Source organism: Hemiscyllium ocellatum, chromosome 46 (genome assembly GCF_020745735.1).
Source record: "Hemiscyllium ocellatum isolate sHemOce1 chromosome 46, sHemOce1.pat.X.cur, whole genome shotgun sequence".
Classification (NCBI taxonomy): Eukaryota; Metazoa; Chordata; class Chondrichthyes; order Orectolobiformes; family Hemiscylliidae; genus Hemiscyllium; species Hemiscyllium ocellatum.
In genome coordinates, this window is record NC_083446.1 from 3,028,674 (window position 1) to 3,055,410 (window position 26,737).

At 54.6% G+C, this 26,737-nt stretch overlaps 1 protein-coding gene across 1 annotated transcript in view; it reads right to left on the reverse strand.

Moving 5' to 3' along the window:
- The window catches only part of LOC132836178 (fermitin family homolog 2-like), a 28,145-nt gene extending 2,343 nt beyond the window's left edge, over nucleotides 1–25,802 (reverse strand). Inside the window, exons 1-6 of the mRNA XM_060855506.1 lie at nucleotides 25,529–25,802; nucleotides 18,665–18,812; nucleotides 9,804–10,037; nucleotides 6,388–6,528; nucleotides 2,254–2,419; nucleotides 896–998 (exon numbers count right to left, since the gene is read on the reverse strand). Of these exons, the coding sequence (XP_060711489.1) occupies nucleotides 896–998; nucleotides 2,254–2,419; nucleotides 6,388–6,528; nucleotides 9,804–10,037; nucleotides 18,665–18,800 (780 nt within the window). The 5' untranslated portion in view covers nucleotides 18,801–18,812; nucleotides 25,529–25,802. The remainder of the gene's footprint in view (nucleotides 1–895; nucleotides 999–2,253; nucleotides 2,420–6,387; nucleotides 6,529–9,803; nucleotides 10,038–18,664; nucleotides 18,813–25,528) is intronic.
- Between the last annotated feature and the right edge of the window lie 935 nt (nucleotides 25,803–26,737).

A 26,737-nucleotide genomic window follows, 5' to 3' on the forward strand; every position in this document is an offset into this window, starting at 1 on the left:
TGGGGGTGTGTGCGAGGGGGATGGGGGTGTGTGCGTGAGGGGGATGGGTGTGTGTGTGAGGGGGATGGGGTGTGTGCGTGAGGGGGATGGGGGTGTGCGTGAGGGGGATGGGGTGTGTGCGTGAGGGGGATGGGGTGTGTGCGTGAGGGGGATGGGGTGTGTGCGTGAGGGGGATGGGGTGTGTGCGTGAGGGGGATGGGGATGTGTGTGGGGGGTGGGGTGTGTGCGTGAGGGGGATGGGGTGTGTGCGTGAGGGGGATGGGGTGTGTGCGTGAGGGGGATGGGGGTGTGCGTGAGGGGGATGGGGTGTGTGCGTGAGGGGGATGGGGTGTGTGCGTGAGGGGGATGGGGTGTGTGCGTGAGGGGGATGGGGTGTGTGCGTGAGGGGGATGGGGATGTGTGTGAGGGGGATGGGGTGTGTGCGTGAGGGGGATGGGGGTGTACGTGAGGGGGATGGGGTGTGTGCGTGAGGGGGATGGGGTGTGTGCGTGAGGGGGATGGGTGTGTGTGTGGGGTGGGAGAGGGTGTGTGGGGGAGGGTGTGTGTGTGTGTGTGGGGGGGGCAGCTGGGTGTGTGTGTGTGAGGGGGATGGGGAGTGTGTGAGGGGGATGGGGAGTGTGAGAGAGGGGGATGGGTGTGTGTGTGGGGTGTGTGAGGGGGATGGGGGGGATGTGTGAGGGGGGGATGGGTGTGTGTGTGTCTGTGTGTGTGTGTCTGTGTGTGAGGGGGGGTATGTGAGGGGGATGGGGATGTGTGTGTGTGAGGGGGGATGGGGGTGTGTGTTGGGGATGGGGGTGTGTGTTGGGGATGGGTGTGTGTCCCCACTGAGTCTCTGTGTCCCCTCCTCTCCCTTCCCCCGGACACTCTGGCCCAGTCCAGCCCGGCCCGGCCTTACCTTGGGATCCAAGTCGAAGAAGCTGAAATATTTGAACCGGATCAGGAGTTTATCATTCTCCTTGATCTCCTGCGACATCAGGGAACGAGAGGAATCCAACCACCTGTTCAAACACAACGCCAGCAACTGAGGCCACTCTCGGATGGCAGACTATCCCTCTTCCTCCCTCGTTATCCAAACCATCCAGGGTAGGGCAAGCGAGGGACGTGGAGAGCGGTTAGGAGAATACTATGGATGTGACCAGATAGGCGAGGGGCAAGGTTTTGAGTCGGAGGGAGAGATTTTTAATCAGGAAGGGGAATCCGAGGGGTTCTGGGTAAATGGCAGACGAGTGGAGTTGGGGGATGATCTGATCAGACACAATCTCATTGACTGATAGCAGACTCGATGGGCTGAATGGCTTCCTCCTGTACCTATTTTTTTGTAGGCAAGGACAAGATAGTGGAGCAGCAAGTGAGCAAGAGGGTGGGACAGGGAGAGAGAAAGGCAGGGGGAACCAGGAGACAGAACAGAAGAGAAATAGAGAGAGAGAGAGACAAACAAACAGAGACAGAACAGAAGGGCCAGAGAGAGAGAGAGAGAGAGAGAGAGAGAGAGAGAGATAGAGCGAGAGAGAGAAAGACAGAGAGCGAGAGAGAGAGAGAGAGAGAGAGAGAGCGCGCGAGAGAGAGAGAGAGAAAGAGAGAGAGCGAGAGAGAGAGAGAGAGAGAAAAGAGAGAGAGAGAGGCGCACACACACACACACACGAGAAAACAGAGACAGCTCAGGAAAGATACAGTGAGAGACATGTACATGCGCACACACAGAGACAAACAGAAAGAGAGACAGAGGGAGATAGAGAGAAATAAACAAGAACAAAAAAAATACAGAGACAGAGAAAAGAAATGTGAGATAGAGAGACATAGAGGGAGAGAGAAACAGATACACACACACGAAGGGAGAGGGAGAGAGACAGACACCGCAGACAGAGAGACAGATTCTGAGAGGAGGAAAGAGACAGAGACACTCAGAGTCAAAAAGGGTGGTGCTGGAAAAGCACAGCCAGTCAGGCAGCATCCGAGGGACAGGAGAATCAACATTTCAGGCATCAGGAATGTAGGGATCTCACAGAGAGAGCAAGAGAGACACACAGAGAGAGAGACAGAGACACACTGACACAGAGACAGACACACTGACAGAGAGACAGAGACACTGACAGAGACACTGAGATACAGAGACACACACACACACACACACACACACACACACACACATGGACACAGAGGGAAGGATGATGGAGAGGGGAAGGATGGGTAAGAGGTGATGGAGTAAAGTTTCTGACTCCCATTGTCCTTGTTTAAAAAGGCTACATGGCTCACCTGCTGTGGATCTGTGCCTTATCGATCAGTGAACTCGGTCTGTATAGTTTGGCCATCTGCTCAGGGGACATACTGGGCTGACTGACCGTCAGGATCTGGTAGGCGGATTCTCCCTCCGGGCTATCCCTCAGGTAGTGAGCTCCATTCGGCTGGTTATATCTCTGGTCTGTGGGGAACAAGGAATTAGCTCAAACACCACAAAGTCTCACCTCCTGCCCGACTGGGGGAAAACCGCTAATCAGGGAGGGAGTGGGCAGGGAAGGGGGGAGGAAATGTAGGCAGAGGGAGAGGGAAGGCAGTGCAGTTGTACACAGCAAGGTCTGTCAATTGCCCCCAAGTAGGGATGAGAAATGGAGAGAACACACTCACTCATCTTCATACACAGCCTCACTTTCTCCCTCTCCCCTCTCTCTCCTCCCCTTTCTCCCCTTCTCAGTCTCTCCCTGCCTCTCCCCTTCTCAGTCTCTCCCTCCCCCTCCAGTTAACGCACTCACTCTCTCTCACTCTCAGACCCACCTCTGGACAATATCCAGGCTTGGGATCACGAGTGGCAAATCACATTCACACCACACAAATGCCAGGCACTGACCATCACCAATCAACCAGAGACAGAGACAATCTAACCACAGCCCCTTGACCTTCAATGGTGTTCCCATCACTGCATCCCCCCCACCACCAACATCCTGGGGGTTACCATTGACCAGAAACTCAACCGGACTCACCACATCAACCCAGCGGCTCCAAGAGCAGGTTCCGAGGCTGGGAATCCTGCAGCGAGTAACTCCCTCCTGACTCCCCCCCCAAAGCCTGTCCCACCATCTACAAGGCACAAGGCAGGAGGGTGAGGGAACACTCCCCACTTGCCCCTGGGTGGGGGCAGCTCCAACAACACTCAAGAAGCTCGACACCATCCAGGGACAAAGCAGCCCCCGCTGGATTGGCCCCACCCCCACAAACACCCCCTCCCTCCCCCCACCGACGCTCAGTAGCAGCAGTGTGTACCAGCTACAAGATACACTGCAGAAACTCACCAAAGACCCTCAGGCAGCACCTTCCAAACCCACGGCCACTTCCATCCAGAAGGACAAGGGGCAGCAGGTACACGGGAACCCCACCCCCTGCAAGTTCCCCTCCGAGCCCCTCACCATCCCGACTTGGAAATATCTCACCGTTCCCTCAGTGTGGCTGGGTCAGAATCCTGGGATTCCCTCCCTAAGGGACACTGTGGGTCTACCCACAGCACATGGACTGCAGCGGGTCAAGGAGGCAGCTCACCCCCCACCTCCTCAAGGGGGCAACTAGGGACGGGGGCAGTAAATCCTGGGCCCAGCCAGCGACCCCACATTGCGTGAATGAGTGAATACACACACACACACACACACACACACACACACACACACACACACTCCTGCACACACAAGACAGAAACTAGGGATAGGAATATAATGACTGACAGGAAACAAACCCATGCTGACCTGCATGGACCCCTGAATCAGCACCTTCAGGCAGTCGGGTAAATGAGGTGGCTGTAGTTATAGTGTGCACCCCAAGTGCACAGTCTCCACAGTCTCCCCAGTCTCTGGGACGAAGTGCCTGGAAAGGGGCTGCGGTTCGCCATGCCAGCCACAGCCACCAGGTGGCAATGCTGAGTCAAGTCTGTGGGCTCAGCTCGACACCGCCCCCCTCAGGGCAGCCAAGACCCTGCCCCAAGTGAGACAAAGCAGAATGGAGTCTGGCAAATGCAGAAGGTCCTGCTAGGATGAGTTCTATGGAAGATGGGGCAGGCCCATAGGTCACAAACGTCACTATCGCGCTCTGTCCAAAACCATACGCACGCTTACCAAGCAGCAGGCCGGTAAAGCACAGGAGTCCATTCGGCCCATGTATCCTGTGCTGGCTCTTTGTAAAGACCTCTCCAATTTGTTCGCCCTCTCTCTCTCTGTCTCCCCCTCCCTCTCTCCCCCGCACAGTTCTGTACAAATTTCCAGCCCCCACTGTCCTTTTGAAAGTTTCAATTGAACCTGCTCCCCCAGAACGCACCAACTCAAAATTCCTCCAATCGAAATTCCCCCTCCCTCCACCAACTCCATCACTTGGAATCTGTTCCCAATTCTCTTCCATCCTCTGCTGACCGACGCTCCTGCCACCGGGAACGATCTCTCCCTCCTCAACTCAATCCGAAAGCCCCCTCCCCGATTCCATCTTCTCACCCCTCTCCCCCACCCCTGTCCAGAGCAGCAATGGTCCCACAGCATCTCTGGTCCCTCTCCCTCCCCCTCCCCCTCCCCCCGCGTGAGCTTCCCAATCCTGGCCCGAAACATCAAAGAAATTGAATCCGGGGTGGGGAAGAGGCCATTTGGTCCGTTGAACCTGCTGTGCTGTTCGAGGTGGTTGTGACTGACCGACCACATCAACGCTATCTCCCCCATCTACCCCCCAACCCACCTACCCTGCACCCTCCAGGTCTCTCACATCTCAAAACCTCCCGCTCTGACTGTCGGAGTCCCCGTTCCCCTCCGGGAATTCCCACGCTGCTGCTGAAGACATTCCTCCCCATCCCTGTCCAAAATGGCCGACCCCTTACCCTGAGGCTCACTTTCCCCCCTCCCCCAACCCCGTTTCACAATGCCCCTTTAACCCCCCCCACCCCCCCAGCACTGTAGGGAGGAGGTGGGGTAACCTCCCCGACTGACGCCCATCGAGGGCTTTTGTAAAAACGTTGTGTTCTTCACCCAGATCACCTCACATTCCTCCAAACCACAGAGAGAATCTCCCAGGGACTATCGCAACACCCGAGCCATCACTCTATCGTACTCTCTCTCAGACAACGATAACCTTCCATGGATAAGGAGACCAGAACCCCACACGCAATACTCTGGGAACCTCTCGCCCAGGCACAATACAGCCTGAGCAAGGCACCCCTACACCCTGGCAGAGCCTCCTGTGAGAAAGGCCGGCACAGCACTGACCTTCCCCACTGCCTGCTCCACCAACAGGGTGACCCTCAGTGAGTCCTGAACCCAGACACCCGGCTCCTTCTCAACTTCGACACTGCCCGGTCTCTCACTGCTACAGAAATACGCTGTTTCTCCTGCTAATCCTGATCAGTTACAAAGATGTCGGAGAGTTTGAGCTACAGGGAGAGGCTGAACAGGCTGGGGGTGTTTTCCCTGGAGTGTCGGAGGCTGAGGGGTGACCTTATAGAGGTTTATAAAATCATGAGGGGCATGGATAGGGTAAATAGACATGGTGTTTTTCCCTGGGGTAGGGGATTCCAAAACATTTTAACCGTCATCCGGATGGGCATACGAATAGGAAGGGTTTAGAGGGATGGAGAACAAATGCTGGCAAATAGCACGAGTTAAATTTAAGATATCTGATCAGCATGGATAAGTTGGGACTGAAGGATCCCTGGGAGATTCTCTCTGCGGTTTGGAGGAATGTGAGGTGATCTGGGTGAAGAACACAACGTTTTTACAAAAGCCCTCGATGGGGGTCAGTGGGGGAGGTTACCCCACCTCCTCTCTATGATCCTAGAGGGAATAGGTTGAAGGTGAGGGGGGGAATAACTTAAAAGGGACCTAAGGGGCAACATCTTCACACAGAGGGTGGTACATGTATGGAATGAGCTGCCAGAGGAAGCGGTGGAGGCTGGTACAATGACAACATTTAAGAGGCATCGGGATGGGGACATGAATAGAAAGGGTTTGGAGGGATATTGGCCAGGGGCTGGCAGACGGGACTAGATTAGGTTCAGGTATCTGATCGGCACGGGTGAGTTGGACTGAGGGTCTGTTTCCGTGCTGCATGATTCCATAGCGCCCATTCTTTGGGAAAGAGGATTACAGGATTGAGATGATTTGGGCTATCTGGACGGGTTGGGGCTGAAGGGTCTCTTTCCGCACTGTACATCTCTACAACTCTCTCTCCGTACTGTACGCATCTGTTCACCCACTCGCTGGGAATCTCCAAATTCCCTCGGCGTCCCTCACAGCTCGCTTTCCTGACTAGTTTGGTCCCACCGGAAACTGGGAAATGCTCGATTTAACCAACAGGGTTTGAAACTTCTCTCTCTCTCTCTCTATGTCGCTCTTGCTCAAGTGTCAAGACCAGATGTTTGTTTAGGGTCATTACTTTGTGTTCCTCGAGACGGGATGAGACGTTCCAAGTCCACCACCTCTTCCTCGGGTTCGCTATCCTTCTCCTTTTTCTTTCTCCGCTGGTTGGGATCATCTAGAGGTTTCAGCAGGGATAGCTCCTCCGGGTGACGGATATCTGAAGGGGAAAGGAATAGACCAAGAGTGAGCGATGGGCTGGGTTCATTCACGTGTATCTCTCAGAGCCCAGTCCTGAGAGACAGCTCACTGCCCTGCACAGACCCAGAACCGTTCTAGTGAAAGCACCCGAAACGTTCACTCTGCCTCCTCTCTCCACAGATGCTGCCAGACCTGCTGGGTTTCTCCAGCTGTTTCTGATCCTGGTAAATCTCTCCATGGCGCTGTCACATTCGCTGCTATGATATGGATTCCAGAATTGCACACAGTATTCTACCTGCGGCCAAACTGCGGTCTGTCTGTGTGGAGTTTGCACATTCTCCCCGTGTCTGCGTGGGTTTCCTCCGGGTGCTCCGGTTTCCTCCCACAGTCCAAAGCTGTGCACGTTAGGTTGGATTGGCCATGGGGAATTGTCCCATAGTGCCCAGGGATGTGCAGGTTAGGGTGGATTAGCCATGGGAAATTGTCCCATAGTGCCCAGGGAGGTGCAGGTTAGGGTGGATTGGCCATGGGGAATTGTCCCATAGTGCCCAGGGATGTGCAGGTTAGGGTGGATTAGCCATGGGAAATTGTCCCATAGTGCCCAGGGAGGTGCAGGTTAGGGTGGATTGGCCATGGGAAATTGTCCCATAGTGCCCAGGGATGTGCAGGTTAGGGTGGATTGGCCATGGGGAATTGTCCCATAGTGCCCAGGGATGTGCAGGTTAGGGTGGATTAGCCATGGGAAATTGTCCCATAGTGCCCAGGGAGGTGCAGGTTAGGGTGGATTGGCCATGGGAAATTGTCCCATAGTGCCCAGGGATGTGCAGGTTAGGGTGGATTGGCCATGGGGAATTGTCCCATAGTGCCCAGGGATGTGCAGGTTAGGGTGGATTAGCCATGGGAAATTGTCCCATAGTGCCCAGGGATGTGCAGGTTAGGGTGGATTAGCCATGGGAAATTGTCCCATAGTGCCCAGGGAGGTGCAGGTTAGGGTGGATTGGCCATGGGAAATTGTCCCATAGTGCCCAGGGATGTGCAGGTTAGGGTGGATTAGCCATGGGAAATTGTCCCATAGTGCCCAGGGAGGTGCAGGTTAGGGTGGGTTGGCCATGGGAAATTGCCCACAGTGTTAGGTGCATTAGTCAGGGGAATGGGAATGGGTTTGGGTGGGTGTCTCTTTGGAGGGGTGGTGTGGACTTGTTGGGCCGAAGGGCCAGTTTCCACACTGTAGAGAATCTAATCTTAAAAAAAAAGTTATTTTATTGATGCACAGAGGGACCTTGGGGACTGAGTCCATTGCTCCCTGGCACCGAAAACACAAGTGGTGAGGATGGTAAAGGCAGCTTATGCTATGCCTTAGTCAGGGCACTGAGTATAAACGTTGGCAAGTCGAGGTCTTTTCCCCAGAATAGGAGAGTCCAAAACTAGAGGGTATAGGTTTAAGGTGAAAGGGGAGAGATTTAAAAGGGACCTTTTTCACACAGAGGATGGTACGTGTATGGAATGAGCTGCCAGAGGAAGTGGTGAAGGCTGGTACGATTATAGCATTTAAAAGGATGGGTATATGAATAGGAAGGGTTTGGAGGGATATGGGCCAAGTGCTGGCAAATGGGACTAGATTAGGTTGGGATATCTGGTCAGCATGGACGGGTTGGACCGAAGGGTCTGCTTCCGTGTTGTACAACTCGATGACTCAATCTATAAGACTTTAGTTGGGCCACATTTGGAATATTTTGTCCAGTTCTAGTCACCACACTGTAGGAAGCTTCAAAGAGGGTGTGAAAAAAAAAGGTTTTATCAGGATGTTATTGGAGGGGATTAGCTGTCAGGAAAGGTTAGACAAACATGGATTGTTTTCACTAGAGCACTGGAGACTGAGGGCGACTGGGGGGAAATATTTAAGATGATCAGATAGGGTGGAGTGCTGGAGTTTGCCCAGAGTGGGGGTGTCAAATACTAAGGGGCTTGGGTGTAAAGGCGAGAGGGGGAAAGTTTAAAAGGAGATGGGTGAGGCACAGAGGGTGGTAGGTATCTGGAGTGCGTAGCCAGTGGTGGTGGTGGAAGCAGGGGACATTAGCAGGAGGCGTTTAGGGAGAGACGGGCAGGAAATAGAGGGATTCAAACCAAATGCAGGCAGAATGGGACAGGCTTAGAATGGTGGGCCGAAGGGCCTGGCCCTGACTTGTACTGTTCTGTGTCTGATGTTTTCTAATGGGGAACTGGGGTGGACAGAGTCAGAACTCACACAATTCCAGGATATGGTCCAAAAGGTGGATTCAAAACCATCCCCGTGTCAGGGACTTTGGTATACTCCCAGATTCACCCCCCCACCCCCGTCCCCAAAACAAAAACAGAAATTGCTGGAGAAACTCAGCAGGTCTGGCAGCGTCTGTGGAAAGAGAAAGCAGAGTTAACATTGTGGATCCAGTGACTCGCCATCAGCTTAGTGCTGGGAATCTGGGATCGCGTCTTCACTGGTAACTGGTGGGATTTTATTTCCAATTAAAATCTCCATCTGTCCAGCTAATCTCCTTGGCTGACTGTTCGTTGCCCTCGGGGGAGTTAAGGGGTTGGGTAATAAAAGCTCGCTCAGCCGACCACACCGACATTCCACAGCCGAAGGGAAGGATGTGCCCGGCAGCTACATAAGGACACTGTACTTGGCAAACTGGTCGAACCAGTTCACACCCACTGCTGGAAGGAAAGGGAAATTACCACCAGGAGAGACGGAGGGAGGGCCACACTCTTGGAGGGTCAGCGCCGAGGGAGTGCAGCACTGTCAGAGGGTCAGCGCCAAAGGAGGGCAGCACTGTCGGGGGGTCAGCGCTGAGAGAGGGGGCACTGTCGGAGGGTCAGTACTGAGGGAGTGGGCACTGTTGGAGGGTCAGTGCTGAGGGAGCGGGCACTGTCGGAGGGTCAGTGCTGAGGGAGTGGGCGCTGTCGGAGGGTCAGTGCTGAGGGAGGAGGCACTGTCGGAGGGTCAGTGCTGAGGGAGTGGGCACCGTCGGAGGGTCAGTGCTGAGGGAGTGGGCGCTGTTGGAGGGTCAGTGCTGAGGGAGGAGGCACTGTCGGAGGGTCAGTGCTGAGGGAGTGGGCACCGTCGGAGGGTCAGTGCTGAGGGAGTGGGCGCTGTTGGAGGGTCAGTGCTGAGGGAGGAGGCACTGATTGAGGGTCAGTGCTGAGGGAGTGAGCACTGTCGGAGGGTCAGTGCTGAGGGAGTGGGCACTGTCAGAGGGTCAGTGCTGAGGGAGTGGGCACTGTCGGAGGGTCAGCGCCGTGGGAGGGGGGACTTACCGAGTATCTTACAGATGCCAATGATGGAGCTGAAGACGGGACAGGAGAAGCTGGCTTTCAGTTTGACGGTTTTGAGGTTGGGCAGTTGAAGGCGTAATGACTTGTGCTGAGGGGTGAAAAGCAGCCTCGCATCCGCCTGGATTCCGTACTTATCCAGGGTCCAGTTCGTTTTCAGAACCCAGCGATTCTTCTGTTCCCACCACAGCCCATGGTCTGACCAATTCTTCTTTATCTCTGACAGACAGACAGACAGACAGGAAACAAACAATCAACCTCATTGGACATTCCGGGAATGAGGAGCAGTCTCCATCCCAACGTTCCCATTCCCGCCATCAGCTATAGAACACTATCGACATCACAGAGGCACGACTCACCCACTGACCACATCACCAACCTTCCAATAGCCTCCTCCCTATCCCTGTCACCCCCTCCAGCCTCTACCCCCCCTCCCTATCTCTGTAACCCCCTCCAGCCCCTACACCCCCCTCCCTATCTCTGTAACCCACTCCGGCCCCTACACCCCCTCCCTATCTCTGTAACCCCCTCCAGCCCCTACACCCCCTCCCTATCTCTGTAACCCCCTCCGGCCCCTACACCCCCTCCCTATCTCTGTAACCCTCTCCACCCCCTACACCCCCTCCCTATCTCTGTAACCCACTCCGGCCCCTACACCCCCTCCCTATCTCTGTAACCCTCTCCAGCCCCGACATCCCCTCCCTATCTCTGTCACCCCCTCCAGCCCCTACACCCCCTCCCTATCTCTGTCACCCCCTCCAGCCCCTACACCCCCTCCCTATCTCTGTAACCCCCTCCAGCCCCTACACCCCCTCCCTATCTCTGTAACCCCCTCCAGCCCCTACACCCCCTCCCTATCTCTGTAACCCCCTCCAGCCCCTACACCCCCTCCCTATCTCTGTCACCCCCTCCAGCCCCTACACCCCCTCCCTATCTCTGTAACCTTTTTCTTACCCTACACCCCTTCCAGACATCTGCATTAATCCAATATTGCACTGTCGGAGGGTCAGTGCTGAGGGAGTGGGCACTGTCAGAGGGTCAGTGCTGAGGGACTGGGCACTGTCAGAGGGTCAGCGCTGAGGGACCAGGCACTGTCGGAGGATCAGCGCTGAGGGAGAGGGCGCTGTCGGAGGGTCAGCGCTGAGGGAGAGGGCACTGTCGGAGGATCAGCGCTGAGGGAGAGGGCACTGTCGGAGAGTCAGCGCTGAGGGAGCGGGCACTGTCGGAGGGTCAGTGCTGAGGGAGAGGGCACTGTCGGAAGGTCAGCGCTGAGGGAGCGGGCACTGTCGGAGGGTCAGTGCTGAGGGAGTGGGCGCTGTCGGAGGGTCAGTGCTGAGGGAGTGCCGCACTGTCGGAGGGTCAGTGCTGAGGGAGAGGGCACTGTCGGAGGGTCAGCGTTGATGGAGCGTGCACTGTCGGAGGATCAGCGCTGAGGGAGAGGGCACTGTCGGAGGGTCAGTGCTGAGGGAGTGGGCACTGTCGGAGGGTTGGTGCTGAGGGAGTGGGCACTGTCGGAGGGTCAGTGCTGAGGGAGAGGGCACTGTTGAAGGGTTGGTGCTGAGGGAGAGAGCACTGTCAGAGAGTCAGTGCTGAGGGAGCGGGCACTGTCAGAGGGTCATTGCTGAGGGAGCGGGCACTGTCGGAGGGTCAGTGCTGAGGGAGTGGGCACTGTCGGAGGGTCAGTGCTGAGGGAGCGGGCACTGTCGGAGGGTCAGTGCTGAGGGAGCGGGCACTGTCGGAGGGTCAGTGCTGAGGGAGTGGGCACTGTCGGAGTTGCGATTATTTCAGATGAGACATTAAATGGAGAACCTATCTTTTACTTTTATTCGTTCCTGGGATAAGGGTGTCTCTGGCCGGGCCTAACACGTATTACCCATCCTTTATTACCCAGAGGGCAATTTATAGTCAGCCACATCACTGTGGGTCTGGAGCCATGAGTAGGCCGAGACCAGGTAAGGATGGCAGTTCCCTTCCCTAAAAGGACATTAGTCACTCAGATGGGCCTTTCCAACAGTTGGCGATGGATTAATGGCCACCATTAGACTCCGAATTCCAGATTGTTCCTGAATTCAAATTGCACCATCTGCCATGGTGGGTTTCAAACCCGGGTCCCCAGAACATTACCCCAGTCCAGTGATAATACCACTAGGCCATCACATCCCCTTGTTAGCGGGGGTGGAGAACATCCCATATTCACTGCTGCAAGAGGATAGGGGGGCGGTGTGAGATATTCTCCCCGGCGTCCTGAGGCTGATATTGATCCCTCGACCAACATTGGTAAACACAGACGATTCAGGCCAGTCCCACATCGTCGTGCGCGTGGGAAGTCTCTACCTTCCCAAATGAGCCCGCCGGTCAAAAAATAAAGTCCTTTACTGGCTGTTTCACACTCGGAGAGAGCCCGGCGTCCTGAAAGGTGCTCTTCAAATGCAGAGCTATTACGGAGCAGCTGCTGGGGGCCGGGAAGGGGAGGGTTGTTGGATGAGGACAAAAATAAAACCTAGTGATGAGGAGCGGTGAGAGGCTCTCTCCTGATAACCACCAGCCTCCCTCCTTCATCGTGACCCAGACCCCGGGGTCTCTGCTGGGGCCACACACAGAGACACACTCAGTATCTCTGGCTATCCAGCCAGAGGCGGCTGGGGGAAGGAAGATACTGATAAGGTGGGGGTGGTGGTGGTGGGGAAATGACAGCCAATGCCTGATAACAGGCATCAGCCTCGGAAAGGGGAAGGGGAAGGGGGAGGTTTCCCTCCAGGCTAACCACAGCTCTCTGATAGCCCAGCACTCAGAACCCACAATGACCTGTACTTCCAGCACCAGCAGCTCATAACACTGATAGTAACACAGCAAACAGGCCACTCCTCCCTCTGTCATCTACTACCTCCTCCAGCCCCTACACCCCCTCCCTATCTCTGTAACCCCCTCCAGCCCCTACACCCCCTCCAGCCCCTACACCCCCTCCCTATCTCTGTAATCCACTCCAGCCCCTACACCCTCTCCCTATCTCTGTAACCCCCTCCAGCCTCTACACCCCCTCCCTATCTCTGTAACCCCCTCCAGCCCCTACACTCCCCTCCCTATCTCTGTAACCCCCTCCAGCCCCTACACTCCCTCCCTATCTCTGTAACCCCCTCCAGCCCCTACATCCCCTCCCTATCTCTGTAACCCCCTCCAGCCCCTACATCCCCTCCCTATCTCTGTAACCCCCTCCAGCCCCTACACCCCCTCTCTATCTCTGTCACCCCCTCCAGCCCCTACACCCCCTCCTTATCTCTGTAACCCCCTCCAGCCCCTACATCCCCTCCCTATCTCTGTAACCCCCTCCAGCCCCTACACCCCCTCCCTATCTCTGTCACCCCCTCCAGCCCCTACACCCCCTCCCTATCTCTGTAGCCCCCTCCAGCCCCTACACCCCCTCTCTATCTCTGTCACCCCTCCAGCCCCTACACCCCCTCCCTATCTCTGTCACCCTTCCATCCTGTTCCATCACCATCATGGCTGACCATTCAACTTCAGCCTCATCCCGCTTTCTTCCCTCAACCTTCGATCCCATTTGCCCCGAGTGCTATATCGAGCAATCACTTGGATACATTCAATGATTTGTCCTCAACTCCTCCCAGGGGTAATGAATTCTGCAGGCCCACCACTCTCTGGGTGAAGACATGTCTCCTCATCTGCGTCCGACACGGTCCACCCTGAATCCTCAGACTGTCACCCCTGGTTCTGGATGCACCCACCATCGGGACCACCCTCCCTGCGTCGACCCTGTCTCGTCCTGTAGCTTCCATGAGACCACCTCTCACTACTCTGGACCATCCTAACTGAGTCAACCTCTCCGCATAGGTCAGTCCCACCATCCCTGGAACCAGCCTGGGAAACCGTCACTCCACCCCTTAAGAGCGAGACCATCCTCCCTCAGGACAGGGGGAGCTGGAGGAGCTGATATGAAGGAGGATTTGAGGCCTAGGTCAGATCATCCATTATGTGAGGGCCAGCTGAGGCCTTGCCCTGTTTCTTAGCAATTGGGAATTGGGAGGGGGATAACAAGGCAGCAGCAGATTGGGATGGGTGGGGGGGGGGGACATTCGGGCATGGGGCATTGTTGCCCCACGTCTGGATTGGGCGGGGCAGGGTCCCGACACCAGTCACCGCCACTGGGAAGTTACAAAATGCACTAAGTAATCAGATCTCAGCTCCCAGGGACTTGCGCTGTCGAACTCTCACAGGGACCCAAAAGCACCAGCCCTCACCACTTCCTCAATCCAGTCTCGGAGTCACATCGACCGCCTCAGCACAGCAGGGAGGCCGTTCAGCCCCTCACGAACACACTGGCTCCCCTGAACGAGCAAGTGCCCCCAATTCCTCTTCTCTGGCTTCTCTCTTTATCCCTGCACCTTCCTCCCTCATACACAGTGCCATATTGGGGACTCTGGGTCTGTACTCGGTGGAGTTTAGCAGGATTGGGGGAGGGGTGGGGGGAGGAAATCGGACTGAAAGGTACAGAATACCGAGTGGCCTGGATGGAGTGGAGAAGCGGTTTCCACCGGGGTAGAAGCAGGACCTCAGGGTGAAGGGACGGGGGTGAGGGGAATCTGTGGAGGCCAAGTCATTGCGTGTACTTGAGACGGAGATAGATAGGGCCTTGACTGTTGAGGGGGTCAAGGGTTACAGGGAGAAGGCGGGAGAATGGGGTTGAGAGACACATCAGCCGCGATCGATGAGCTGAATGGTCTAACTCTGATCCTCTCCCACAGGCGGTACACTCCCGAAACCTCGGGCCCCCTCCCGTGGCCATTTTCTCCATTATAAATCCCTGCTCCCCTCCCCGGGTTCTTCCTGCTTCGGCGACTGGGAGCAGTCTCCTCCCTGTCAACTCTGTCCCAGGTCCTCTCCCTGTCCGTCCACCCGCGAGGAGGATGGATCCAACACCCCCACAGGTCCCCCGCGACTTCCTGCCGACCCTTTCAAAGGCAGATAGAGTCCTCAAGATGTGCAGCACGGAAACATACCCTTCCACCCAACTCGTCTGTGCTGACCAGATATCCCAATCTAATCCAGTCCCATTTGCCAGCACTTAAGAGTACTAACAGTGTGGAAACAGGCCCTTCGGCCCAACAAGTCCACACCAACCCTCCGAAGAGCAACCCACCCAGACCCATTCCCCTACATTTACCCCTTCACCTAACACTACAGGCAATTCAGCATGGCCAATTCACCCTAACCTGCACATTTTTTTGGACTGTGGGAGGAATCTGGAGCACCAAGAGGAAACTCACGCAGACATGGGGAGAATGTGCAAACTCCACACAGACATCTGCCCAAGGCAGGAATTGAACCCGGGTCCCTGGCGCTACGAGGCATCAGTGCTAACCACTCTGCCACCCACTTGATCCCATATCCCTCCAAAACCTTCCTATTCATACACCCATCCAGATGGCTTTTAAATGTTGTGATTGTACCAGCCTCCACCACTTCATTCCATACACGTACCACCCTCTGCATGAAAAAGTTGCCCCTTTTAAATCTTTCCCCTTTTAAATCTTTCCCCTCTCATCCTAAACCTATGCCCTCTAGTTCTGGACTCCCCCTATCCCATTTATTTATCCTATCCATACCCCTCATGATTTTATAAACCTCTGTAAGATCACCCCTCAGCCTCTGACACTCCAGGGAAAACAGCCCCAGCCTGTTCAGCCTCTCCCTGTCGCTCAAATCCTCTGTGTGTGTGAAGTGGGTGAAAAATTGGACTTAGGACACACTTAGGACACACAGTCAGTTGGGTTGGTGGTGGGGGGGGGGCAATACCAGAGTTGTAACCCGCATTGACACGTTTCCCAACTCTCCCTACCCCCTCCCGCTCCCCTTTCTCTCCCGGCCAAAGCTACAAAATGGCCGAACTGGCTGTAGGCCAGAGGTGGTGTCTCTGGGTCTGGAGATCTGCGTCCCCAGCGTTTCCCCTGCCTCTTTTCACTTCGGCTTCCGCCCACTCCCTCGCCACAGACATCCCTTTCCCGGCTGCACAGGCCCCCAGTCAGGGTTGCCCTCCCCCGCCACCCGCCCAACTTCCACCACCACCACCACGTGACTCCCCAGGCTAGGCTGTCATTCCCCTTCTGCTCTGCGTTCCGCTGACAGCTCGGAACCACATCCTTCCGCTCAGGCACACAAGTTAAAAACACAGCGAGCGGAGCAGAGCAACCCGCGCAGGGTGGGGCTACACAGGGGCCACCAACTCAGGCTGCGGCCTAGTCCAAAAATAAACCCTCTGTGCGATTGTCCGCATCAGAGGGGCCGACACGTGACGCCAGACCCACCGTGAGGTGGGGCCAGGGTGCGGGAAAATTGTGGGATCGGGGGGAGGAATTAATACCAGGCCCGGCCACATCAAACCTTTAAAGAGTGGCCATCTTCTGGGCTCTCTGTTCTTAGTAAAAACATGAAAGGGAGGATTCTCTCATTCATCATACAAACCTTACTGTGTGGAAGCGGGCCATTCAGCCCATTGAGTCCACATTGACCCCCCCCAAAAAGCAGCCCACCCTATCCCTCTATTTTCCAAGGCCAATCCACCCTAACCTACACATCCCTGGACACTACGGGGCAATTTAGCACGGCCAACTTACCCTAACCTGCACATCTTTGGACTGCGGGAGGAAACCAGAGCACCCGGAGGAAACCCACGCAGACACGGGGAGAATGTGCAAATTCCACACAGACAATTGCCTGAGGGTGGGATCGAACCCGGGTCCCCAACTCTACAAGGCAACAGTGCTAACCGCTGAGCCCTAGTGTTGGAGAGAGAGGAGTGGTGTAGGTTTAACCAGAGGGTCACCACATTTCAGGTGAGGGTGGGAGGGCAGCCCTTTAAGGTAACCTGAACCAATGCAGGAATTGAACCCAAACTATCAACATCGCTACATCACCCCAAATCAACTGTCCAGCCAACTGAGCTAACTGACTGTACAGGATATTGGTTAGACTACTTTTGGAATACTGCGTTCAGTTCTGGTCTCCCTGCTATAGGAAGGATGTTGTGGAACTTGAAAGGGTTCAGAAAAGATTTACAAGGATGTTGCCAGGGTTGGAGGGTTTGAGCTACAGGGAGAGGCTGAACAGGCTGGGGCTGTTTTCCCTGGAGCGTCGGAGGCTGAGGGCAGACCTTATAGAGGTTTATAAAATCATGGATAGGGTAAATAGACAAGGTATTTTCCCTGGGGTGGGGAAGTCCAGAACTAGAGGGCATAGGTTTAGGGTGAGAGGGGAAAGATATAAAAGAGACCTAAGGCGCAACTTTTTCACACAGAGGGTGGTACGTGTATGGAATGAGCTGCCAGAGGATGTGGTGGAGGCTGGTACAATGACAACATTTAAGAGGCATTTGGATGGGTATATGAATAGGAAGGGTTTGGAGGGATATGGGCCAGGTGCTGGCAGGTGGGACTAGATTGGGTTGGGAATATCTGGTCAGCATGGACGGGTTGGGCCAAAGGGTCTGTTTCCGTGCTGTACATCTCAATGATTCCAGAACCCCATTCTTTGGGAGTGTCCACTGCACGATGGAGTTTGTCTTCCAAGTTAGCTGTAACTAACCAGGGGGTTATGAAGATTTCATTCTGTCTAATTATTGCAACAATGGCCAGTTGTATTTCTGAGGGAGATTTACCCTGGAGGGCATAGAGCACCCATACCCCTTCAACTAACCCCAGACAGAACACTGGGGGAAAATACCCCTTCAGTTAAACCAAGGAAGGTCGAATCTGATTGTTCCTGGCGTTTTCTGAGGAACGTCAGAGTTTGATTTTTTTTTTGACAAGTCCAAACAGATGTGATGTGTCTAAATGCTGTGTTTGCGAAGAGTCAGGAACCACGCATTAATATAAATAGCTTCCTGAATTTGGAACTGTGCCACGCTGCAAGACTGACTGACAGCCTTATAACAGGCCGTCAGTGACACGCTGGTTTAAATTTAAACAATGCTAGTTGGTTAGCTGTCTAACTTTTGCACACTCCCCCGCACCAGCAGCACAGAAACAGACCCTTCAGCCCAACCAGTCTGTGCCGACCCGAACCCCAAACTAAACTAGTCCCAGCTGCCCCATTCCTGGCCCATATCCCTCCAACCCTTTTCCTATTCAGGTCCTTATCCAAATGTCTTTTCAATGTTGGAATTGTCCCCACACTCGCCACTCCCTCAGCAGGTCTGTTCCACAAAGGTGTCCAGCAGGGAAACAGACCCTTCAGCCCGACTCACCCGTGCCGACCAGATATCCTCACTTAATCCAGTCCCATTTGCCAGCACTTGGCCCACATCCCTCCAAACCCTTCCTATTCATATACCCATCCAGAGGCTTTTTAAATGCTGTACCAGCCTCCACCACTTCCTCTGGCATCTCCTTCCATACACGCACCACCCTCTGTGTGAAAAAGTTGCCCCTCAGGTCCCCTCTCACCTTTAACCTATGCCCTCTAGTTTGGGACTCCTCACCCCAGGGGTAAGACAATTTTCCCTATCCACACCCCTCATGATATCACGAACCTTTATAAGGTCGCCCCTCAGCCCTAGCCTCTCTCTTATAGCTTCTTTCAAATTGTGCTGCAAGTCAAAAAAATATATATTCCGACAGAACATGTCTTTTATCTAATTCCCGTGCGCGGCCAAACAACTATTTATCGCGAGAAACATAATATATTCTGTGACATTGTATTCATACACAGAGGTCTTTACCAAGTCTGGTCTTTCAGATCACTGACTACAAGTGGGGTTGACTTTGGACAGGTGGCTGGGTTTGAGTTGACAATCCCGGGCCTTGTACCCCAGGTCCATTAGATTTGTTGGCGCTTACCAATTTTCTCCACAAGCTGAAGAATGACACCACCAATGTGCACATCGCCGTTAACTCTCAAGGTGATGGGATCCGCCTCAGCACCCAGTTCTTCCACAGCGATCTTCAGCTCCCACGATGCGCCTCCTTGCGCCATCGTTCAACATCCCTGGCAACAGCAAAGAAAAAAGCAAGCGGGTCAGTCAAAACCATGGCCAGCCGAGACCGGTTCAATCCAGCTCACTGAGTGTGGTCAAGGAAGGATTTCAGATTATAAAAGGGGCTACTGGGAGAAGGTGGGATTGGGATTGGACCCGATTCTACTGAACGCTGGAGCAGACTTGAAGGAATACCGTGTTCAAATCGGCTTCTCCCTGCTCTTGGTAGGATGTGAAACTTGGAAAGTTTACAAGGATGCTGGAGGGCAAGGGCTGTAGGCAGGGGCTATTTTCCCTGGAGGCTGAGGGGTGACCTTATAGAGGTTTATAAAATCATGAGGGGCATGGGTAGGATAAATAGACAAGGTCTTTTCTCTGGGGTGGGGGAAGTCCAGAATTAGAGGGCATAGATTAGATTAGATAATTTACAGTGTGGAAACAGGCCCTTCGGCCCAACAAGTCCACACCGACCCGCCACCCACCCATACCTCTACATTTACCCCTTATCTAACACTACGGGCAATTTAGCATGGCCAATTCACCCTGACCTGCACATCTTTGGACTGTGGGAGGAAACCGGAGCACCCGGAGGAAACCCACACAGACACGGGGAGAACGTGCAAACTCCACACAGTCAGTTGCCTGAGGCGGGAATTGAACCCGGGTCTCTGGTGCTGTGAGGCAGCAGTGCTAACCACTGTGCCACCGTGCCGCCCAGTTATTTTTTTCTTCTTATAAGGGGACAACCAAACAGAAAACCAAAAATCAGTAATTTAAAATTTAGGTTTGAGGGTGAGAGGGGAAAGATTTAAAAGGGACCCGAGGGGCAACTTTTTCACACAGAGGGTGGTGTGTGTGTGTGTGGAATGAGCTGCCAGAGGAAGTGGTGGAGGCTGGTACAATGACAGCATTTAAAAGGCATCTGGATGGGTGTATGAATAGGAAGGGTTTGGAGGGATATGGGCCAAGTGCTGGCAAATGGGACGAGATTAGGTTAGGATATGTGGTCAGCATGGACGAGTTGGACCGAAGGGTCTGTTTCTGTGCTGTACATCTCTCTGACCAAAGGGTGTACTCTTGATGCTGGTTTCTATGGTTTCCGTGAGGTGACACTTGAGAAGACTGGGCCTACATTCTTTGGAGTTTAGAATTATAAAGGAAATAACACTTTTACGGGGGGGGGGAGGGGTCACAGGGAGGTGGTCACTCCCCCGATCTTGGGTGGGGAGGTCACAAGCAACTCAGGATAAGGGGCTGGCCATTTTGGACTGAGAGGAGGGGGTGTGTTTTCACTCAGAGAGTGGGGAATCGTGGGAGGGTAGGGTTGGCTCAGTCACAGAGCGTGTTCAGGGTGGAGGCCGAGAAGACTCTTGACATTAGAGACACGAAGGGACGGTGAGGGGAAAATGGTGTTGAAGGAAGAGTTCTGCTTGAACAAGGTTACGGGAGAAATAGCCCAGCTTCCTGCACCTATGTTCACTGTAGCTGGAACCCAGAAATCCAGAGGGAGAGAGGAAAGGATGAGTGGCAGAGGTTGGCTGCGGGGGTGGAAGGTTAGGTGGAGCAGGTTTAGCTGATACCCACTGGGGTTTAGTAGCATGAGAGGCGATCTTATTGACGCCATTAATAGTCAGGGGGGGTGGGAGGGTGGTTTGGCAGGGTCCTACCTGGGATAGGCCTGGACAATAATGGAGCATCCCATTAAAGACGAAGATGAGGACGAATTTCTTCACTCTGAGTGCAGAGAGTCTGTGGAATTCTCACTCCCCCAGAAAGGGTTTGGGTCTTGGGGATGGTGGAGGAAGAGTGACTGATCATAGTCAATGTCGCTTTCAAGTGGTTTCTGATTGACAATGGTTTTGGAGGAGGTGGAGGGTCACCCCTATAGGTCTGCTATGATCTGATCGAATGGGGTAGCAGAGGCTGGAAGGGCTCAATGGCCTACTCCTGCTCTTTTTTTAAAAAGAAAGATTTTATTCATATGGACCTTGGGAAAGCCTCATGACACACTTGTACACATACACGCACACCAACAAAGTAGTCCATGCTACTCCACGGGATGCCCACCGTTTGTGTTTCTCTGCAAGTTGATTGGTTGCTATGCCCCACAGTAAGTGGGTGACCTTTATTTGGACCTGAGGTCAAAGGGCAGAGTTGACCAGATCGTGAAAGAACCTAAACTCTGCTGAAGATACTTCACGGTGAGTTCCCATCAGGACACACGTGCAAGAAAGCCACATTTCAGGTGGTCACAACCACTTACCCGACGGGTAACCAGGTTGGTAGCTGGATGGCGACTGGCTGAACTGTTGCCGTGGGGAACAGTAAGGTTCCTGGGATGGTTAATAATTTGTTGATTCCTGGGCTTGTCCCAATGCCTGTGAGAGATGTTGGCTAATGGATCCCTATTTTCAGCGATAGGCTTGCCAGGAGGTCTCTCCAAACGGAGTCACTCTGATTAACGGGCAGTGTTCAGGAATGGGGGGAGAGAGGGATCAGAGCTGCTCCCACTGTCTGGCGTGAGTGGGCCATTCTCCTGCTATCCAGCAGCTGGTGAATGGAAGACCTTGGAGTTAGGCCTTCCCAGATTAATGTGTCTGACTTACATCTGTTACTCCTTCCAGCTGGAAGGGCCAGGGCTACGATAAGGAACACACACAGGGAATTGTTAGCTGTGTTTTATTAACTGGGTGTGACTGTGATTGTCAATGGAGTGGCACACAACAAACATAAAAACAGCAGAAATCTAGAGTCACACACCACACTGGAGGAGTAATGGGCCGTAGCATATGTACCCAGCTCCCCCACTGCTCTGTCAGCACTGAGCCTCCAACAGTGCCCTCTCCGTCAGCACTGACCCTCCGACAGTGCCCGCTCCCTCAGCACTGAGCCTCCGACAGTGCCCGCTCCCTCAGCACTGACTCTCCGACAGTGCCCGCTCCCTCAGCACTGAGCCTCCGACAGTGCCCGCTCCCTCAGCACTGAGCCTCCAACAGTGCCCTCTCCCTCAGCACTGAGCCTCCAACAGTGCCCTCTCCCTCAGCACTGACCCTCCGACAGTGCCCACTCCCTCAGCACTGAGCCTCCGACAGTGCCCGCTCCCTCAGCACTGACCCTCTGACAGTGCCCGCTCCCTCAGCACTGAGCCTCCAACAGTGCCCCCTCCCTCAGCACTGACCCTCCCACAGTGCGGCACTCCCTCAGCACTGACTCTCCGACAGTGCCCGCTCCCTCAGCACTGACTCTCCGACAGTGCCCGCTCCCTCAGCACTGAGCCTCCGACAGTGCCCGCTCCCTCAGCACTGAGCCTCCAACAGTGCCCCCTCCCTCAGCACTGACCCTCCCACAGTGCGGCACTCCCTCAGCACTGACCCTCTGACAGTGCCCACTCCCTCAGCACTGAGCCTCCGACAGTGCCCCCTCCCTCAGCACTGACCCTCCCACAGTGCGGCACTCCCTCAGCACTGAGCCTCCGACAGTGCCCGCTCCCTCAGCACTGAGCCTCCAACAGTGCCCCCTCCCTCAGCACTGACCCTCCCACAGTGCGGCACTCCCTCAGCACTGACCCTCTGACAGTGCCCACTCCCTCAGCACTGAGCCTCCGACAGTGCCCCCTCCCTCAGCACTGACCCTCCCACAGTGCGGCACTCCCTCAGCACTGACCCTCCAACAGTGCCCCTTCCCCCAGCACTGACCTGCTAACAGTGCCCCTTCCCCCAGCACTGACCTGCTAACAGTGCCCGCTCCCCCAGCACTGACCCTCTGACAGTGCCCGCTCCCCCAGCACTGAGCCTCCGACAGTGCCCACTCCCTCAGCACTGACCCTCCAACAGTGCCCGCTCCCCCAGCACTGACCCTCTGACAGTGCCTGCTCCCTCAGCACAGACCCTCCGACAGTGCGGCACTCCCTCAGCACTGACCCTCCGACAGTGCCTGCCCCCTCAGCACTGACCCTCCCACAGTGCCTGCTCCCTCAGCGCTGACCCACCCACAGTGCCTGCTCCCTCAGCGCTGACCCTCCGACAGTGTCCGCTCCCTCAGCACTGATCCTCTGACAGTGCAGCACTCCCTCAGCACTGACCCTCCTACAGTGCCTGCTCCCTCAGCACTGACCCTCCAACAGCGCCTGCTCTCTCAGCACTGACCCTCCCGACATCTGTCACGTTCTGGGATAACGAACTGTACAGTTTAATGACCCTTTCAGTGAAGTAATATCTCCTCTTCTCTATTCTAAATCAGCCACCTCCTTCGAACGATGACCTCACATTATGGGTCACCCCAGATGAGAAAACATCTTCTCTCTAGATCCTTCGTCAATCCCTTTGAACATCTTGTATACCTCAATTAGATCACCTCTCCTCCTTGGAAACTTCAGGGGATATTGTGCTGAACTGCTGAATCTGTCTGGCATGGTCAGCAGCAGACCCTGTAAGGTTAGGTGAGATGATGTAAATTTGGCAGGTGGGCTGTAATGTAGAAAAATATGAGATTGTCCACTTTGGTGGGAAGAAGAGAGGGGATTCTTTAAATAGAGAGAAAGAGAGACTGCGGGACGTTTTGGTATAGAATGATTCCAGCGAACTGGTAAACGAATCAATAACTCAGCATTTCGCTACAGTAAGTCATAGAGATGTACAGCACAGGAACAGACCCTTCGGCCCAACCTGTCCATGCCGACCCAGATATCTTTAACCCAATCTAGTCCCACCTGCCAGCACCCGGCCCATATCCCTTCCCATTAATATACCCATTCAGGTGCCTTTTAAGTGTTGTCATTGTACCAGCCTCCACCACTTCCTCTGGCAGCTCATTCCATACACGTACCACCCTCTGTGTGAAAAAGTTACCCCTTAGGTCCCTTTTATATCTTTCCCCTCTCACCCTAAACCTATGCCCCTCTAGTTCTGGACTCCCTGACCCCAGGGAAAAGAATTTGCCTATTTATTCTATCCATGCCCCTCATAATTTTGTAAACCTCTATAAGGTCACCCCTCAGCCTCCGACGCTCCAGGGAAAACAGCCCCGGCCTGTTCAGCCTCTCCCTGTAGCTCAAACCCTCCAACCCTGGCAACACCCTTGTAACTTTTTTCTGAACCCTTTCAAGTTTCACAACACCTTTTCGACAGTAATTAGGAAGGCAAATCAAATTTCGGGTCTTTATTCAAGTGGAGGCCTTGTTATAGCTGGGAGAAAGTGAGGACTGCAGATGCTGGAGATCAGAGTCGAGAGTGGGGTGCTGGAAGAGCACAGCAGGTCAGGCAGCATCCGAGGAGCAGGTGAATCGACATTTTGCCCTTCGTCAGGAATGTGCCAGCCATAATGCCCGAAATGTCGACTCTCGGGGGTGGAGGGGTGGAGTTGAGGCGACACCAATGATCAAATTGAATTACAGACAGACTCAAGGGACTGAATGCAGACTCAAGGGGCTGAATGGCCTCTTCCAGTTCTGACTAATTCTTAACATTCAATGGTATTCCCATGATTGAATCCCCCACCACCAACATCCTGGGGGTTACCATTGACCAGAAACTCAACCGGACTCACCACATCAACCCAGCGGCTCCAAGAGCAGGTCCGAGGCTGGGAATCCTGCAGCGAGTAACTCCCCTCCTGACCCCCCCAAAGCCTGTCCCACCATCTACAAGGCCCAAGGCAGGAGGGGGAGGGAACACTCCCCACTTGCCCCTGGATGGGGACAGCTCCAACAACACTCAAGAAGCTCGACACCATCCAGGGACAAAGCAGCCCCCGCTGGATTGGCCCCACACCCACAAACACCCCCTCCCCCCACCGACGCTCAGTAGCAGCAGTGTGTACCAGCTACAAGATACACTGCAGAAACTCACCAAAGACCCTCAGGCAGCACCTTCCAAACCCACGGCCACTTCCATCCTGAAGGACAAGGGGCAGCAGATACACGGGAACACCACCCCCTGCACGTTCCCCTCCGAGCCCCTCACCATCCCGACTTGGAAATATCTCACTGTTCCCTCAGTGTGGCTGGGTCAGAATCCTGGGATTCCCTCCCTAAGGGACACTGTGGGTGCGGCTACACATATTCAAGAAAGCAGCTCACCCCCCACCTTCTCAAAGGGGCAATTAGGGATGGGGCAATGAACACTGGACCCTCACAAAGCCCATGAATGGTTAAAAAAAGTGCAAATCAGATTGAATGAGGCTTGGTCTGGGAGAGCCAGGGATGGTCTGGGGAGGGAGGTGACGCTTTGGCTTTTTGACAGAGTTGTTCCAGAAATCTCGGAAGGAATTCGCAATTCCACACCCGACACAAGATGTGAGGGAGAGAGAGGAGAGAGAGAGTTGGAGGTGACTCTCATGTTTCACCCCTACACCCCTCTCGTGACCCTTGGGCTGTTTAGCGGCTCCCATCTTGTGAACACTGGCCTTGTCACTAAGATGTCCTCCATGCTCTCCCCCCAGCCCCTGGTTAAAAGTCACGCGCTTCAGAAGCAGGGCACATGAACGAGGAACTCCCCGGGGTTGAGGGGGGGAGGGGGGTTGTGGACGGGTGTGAGGTCGAGGAACATGAAGGGGAAGGGTGCCGTGGGGGCGGGGGTGGGCGGGCGAGGGACGGTGTTCTGGACGGAGGAGGTCCGGGGGGAGGGGAGTGGGGATGGTGGTTGAGGGAGAAAGAACATTCCTTTACATACCGCCGGACCCAACCCCACCAAACCCCCCACCCTGTCAGCGAGCCTCACCCCAGACTCACAGAAGAAACGTTGCCCGTTGACCACGATTGGGCTGTTAGACTCGCCACAACATCCTCCCAGTGCCTCGGGATCACAGCGTCTTTCACAACGACAGCAGCTGTGATAGGAAGGAGCGAGTATGTGGCCTTCCCCCCCCAATCCCTGGCCTCTGGGCGGTTGAGTTCCTCTGGTACTATTTATATCGAACGAACGAATGACGACGCGATTCCTCAACTCGGTCGTCTCGCGGCAGTCGCCCAGCCTCGGTGGAATGTAACGTTTCGGACTGGCCTCCCCCACACTCCACCACCGAGTGAATTTAACAGAAACCGTGCCCCTCGAACGCTCCAGCGGTGGCTTCCGTTCAGTTCCAAACCCCCGCCCCCACCATCTTCCTGCCTCTGGTTTTCCGCTCTCAATCCACTACGCCCTCTTGACCTTTCTGTTAGGCCTCGACAGCCCACCCACCCTCTCAGTGTGGGGGCTGTTGGGGCAAAGAGAAGGGATTGGGGGTGGGGAAGGTGGGGTGGGGAGGTGGGCAGTCAGAGATTCCCTACAGTGTGGAAACAGGCCCTTTGGCCCAACAAGTCCATACAGACTCTCTGAAGAGTAACCCACCCAGACCCATTCCCCATTATTCTACATTTACCTCTGACTAATGTGCCTAACCTGCACATCCCTGAACACTATGGGCAATTTAGCATGGCCAATCCATCCTAACCTACACATTCCTGGACACTATGGGCAATTTAGCATGGCCAATCCATCCTAACCTACACATCCCTGAACACTACGGGGCAATTTAGCATTGGGAAATTGTCCCATAGTGCCCAGGGATGTGCAGGTTAGGGTGGATTGACCATGGGAAATTGTCCCATAGTGCCCAGGGATGTGCAGGCTAGGGGCAGTAGTCAGGGTAAATGAAGGAGAATGGGTCCGGGTGGGTTACTCTTCGGAGGGTTAGTGTGAATGTGTTGGGCTGAATGGTCTGTCTCTACATTGTAGGGATTCTATGATGATTCTATGAATAGACCTGTAACCGGGAGCTGGTCTCAGCGGCTGTGAGATCAGGCATTTGGACAGGTACATTAAATGGAAAGGTTTGGAGGGTCGAATGCACTCTCAGGGGATGGTCTATTATATTACCATGGATCGTTATTCCCGAAATCCAGGTTCGATTCCCGCCAGGGAAGATGGGAGAATTGAAATTCAATAAAAAAAAACTGGAA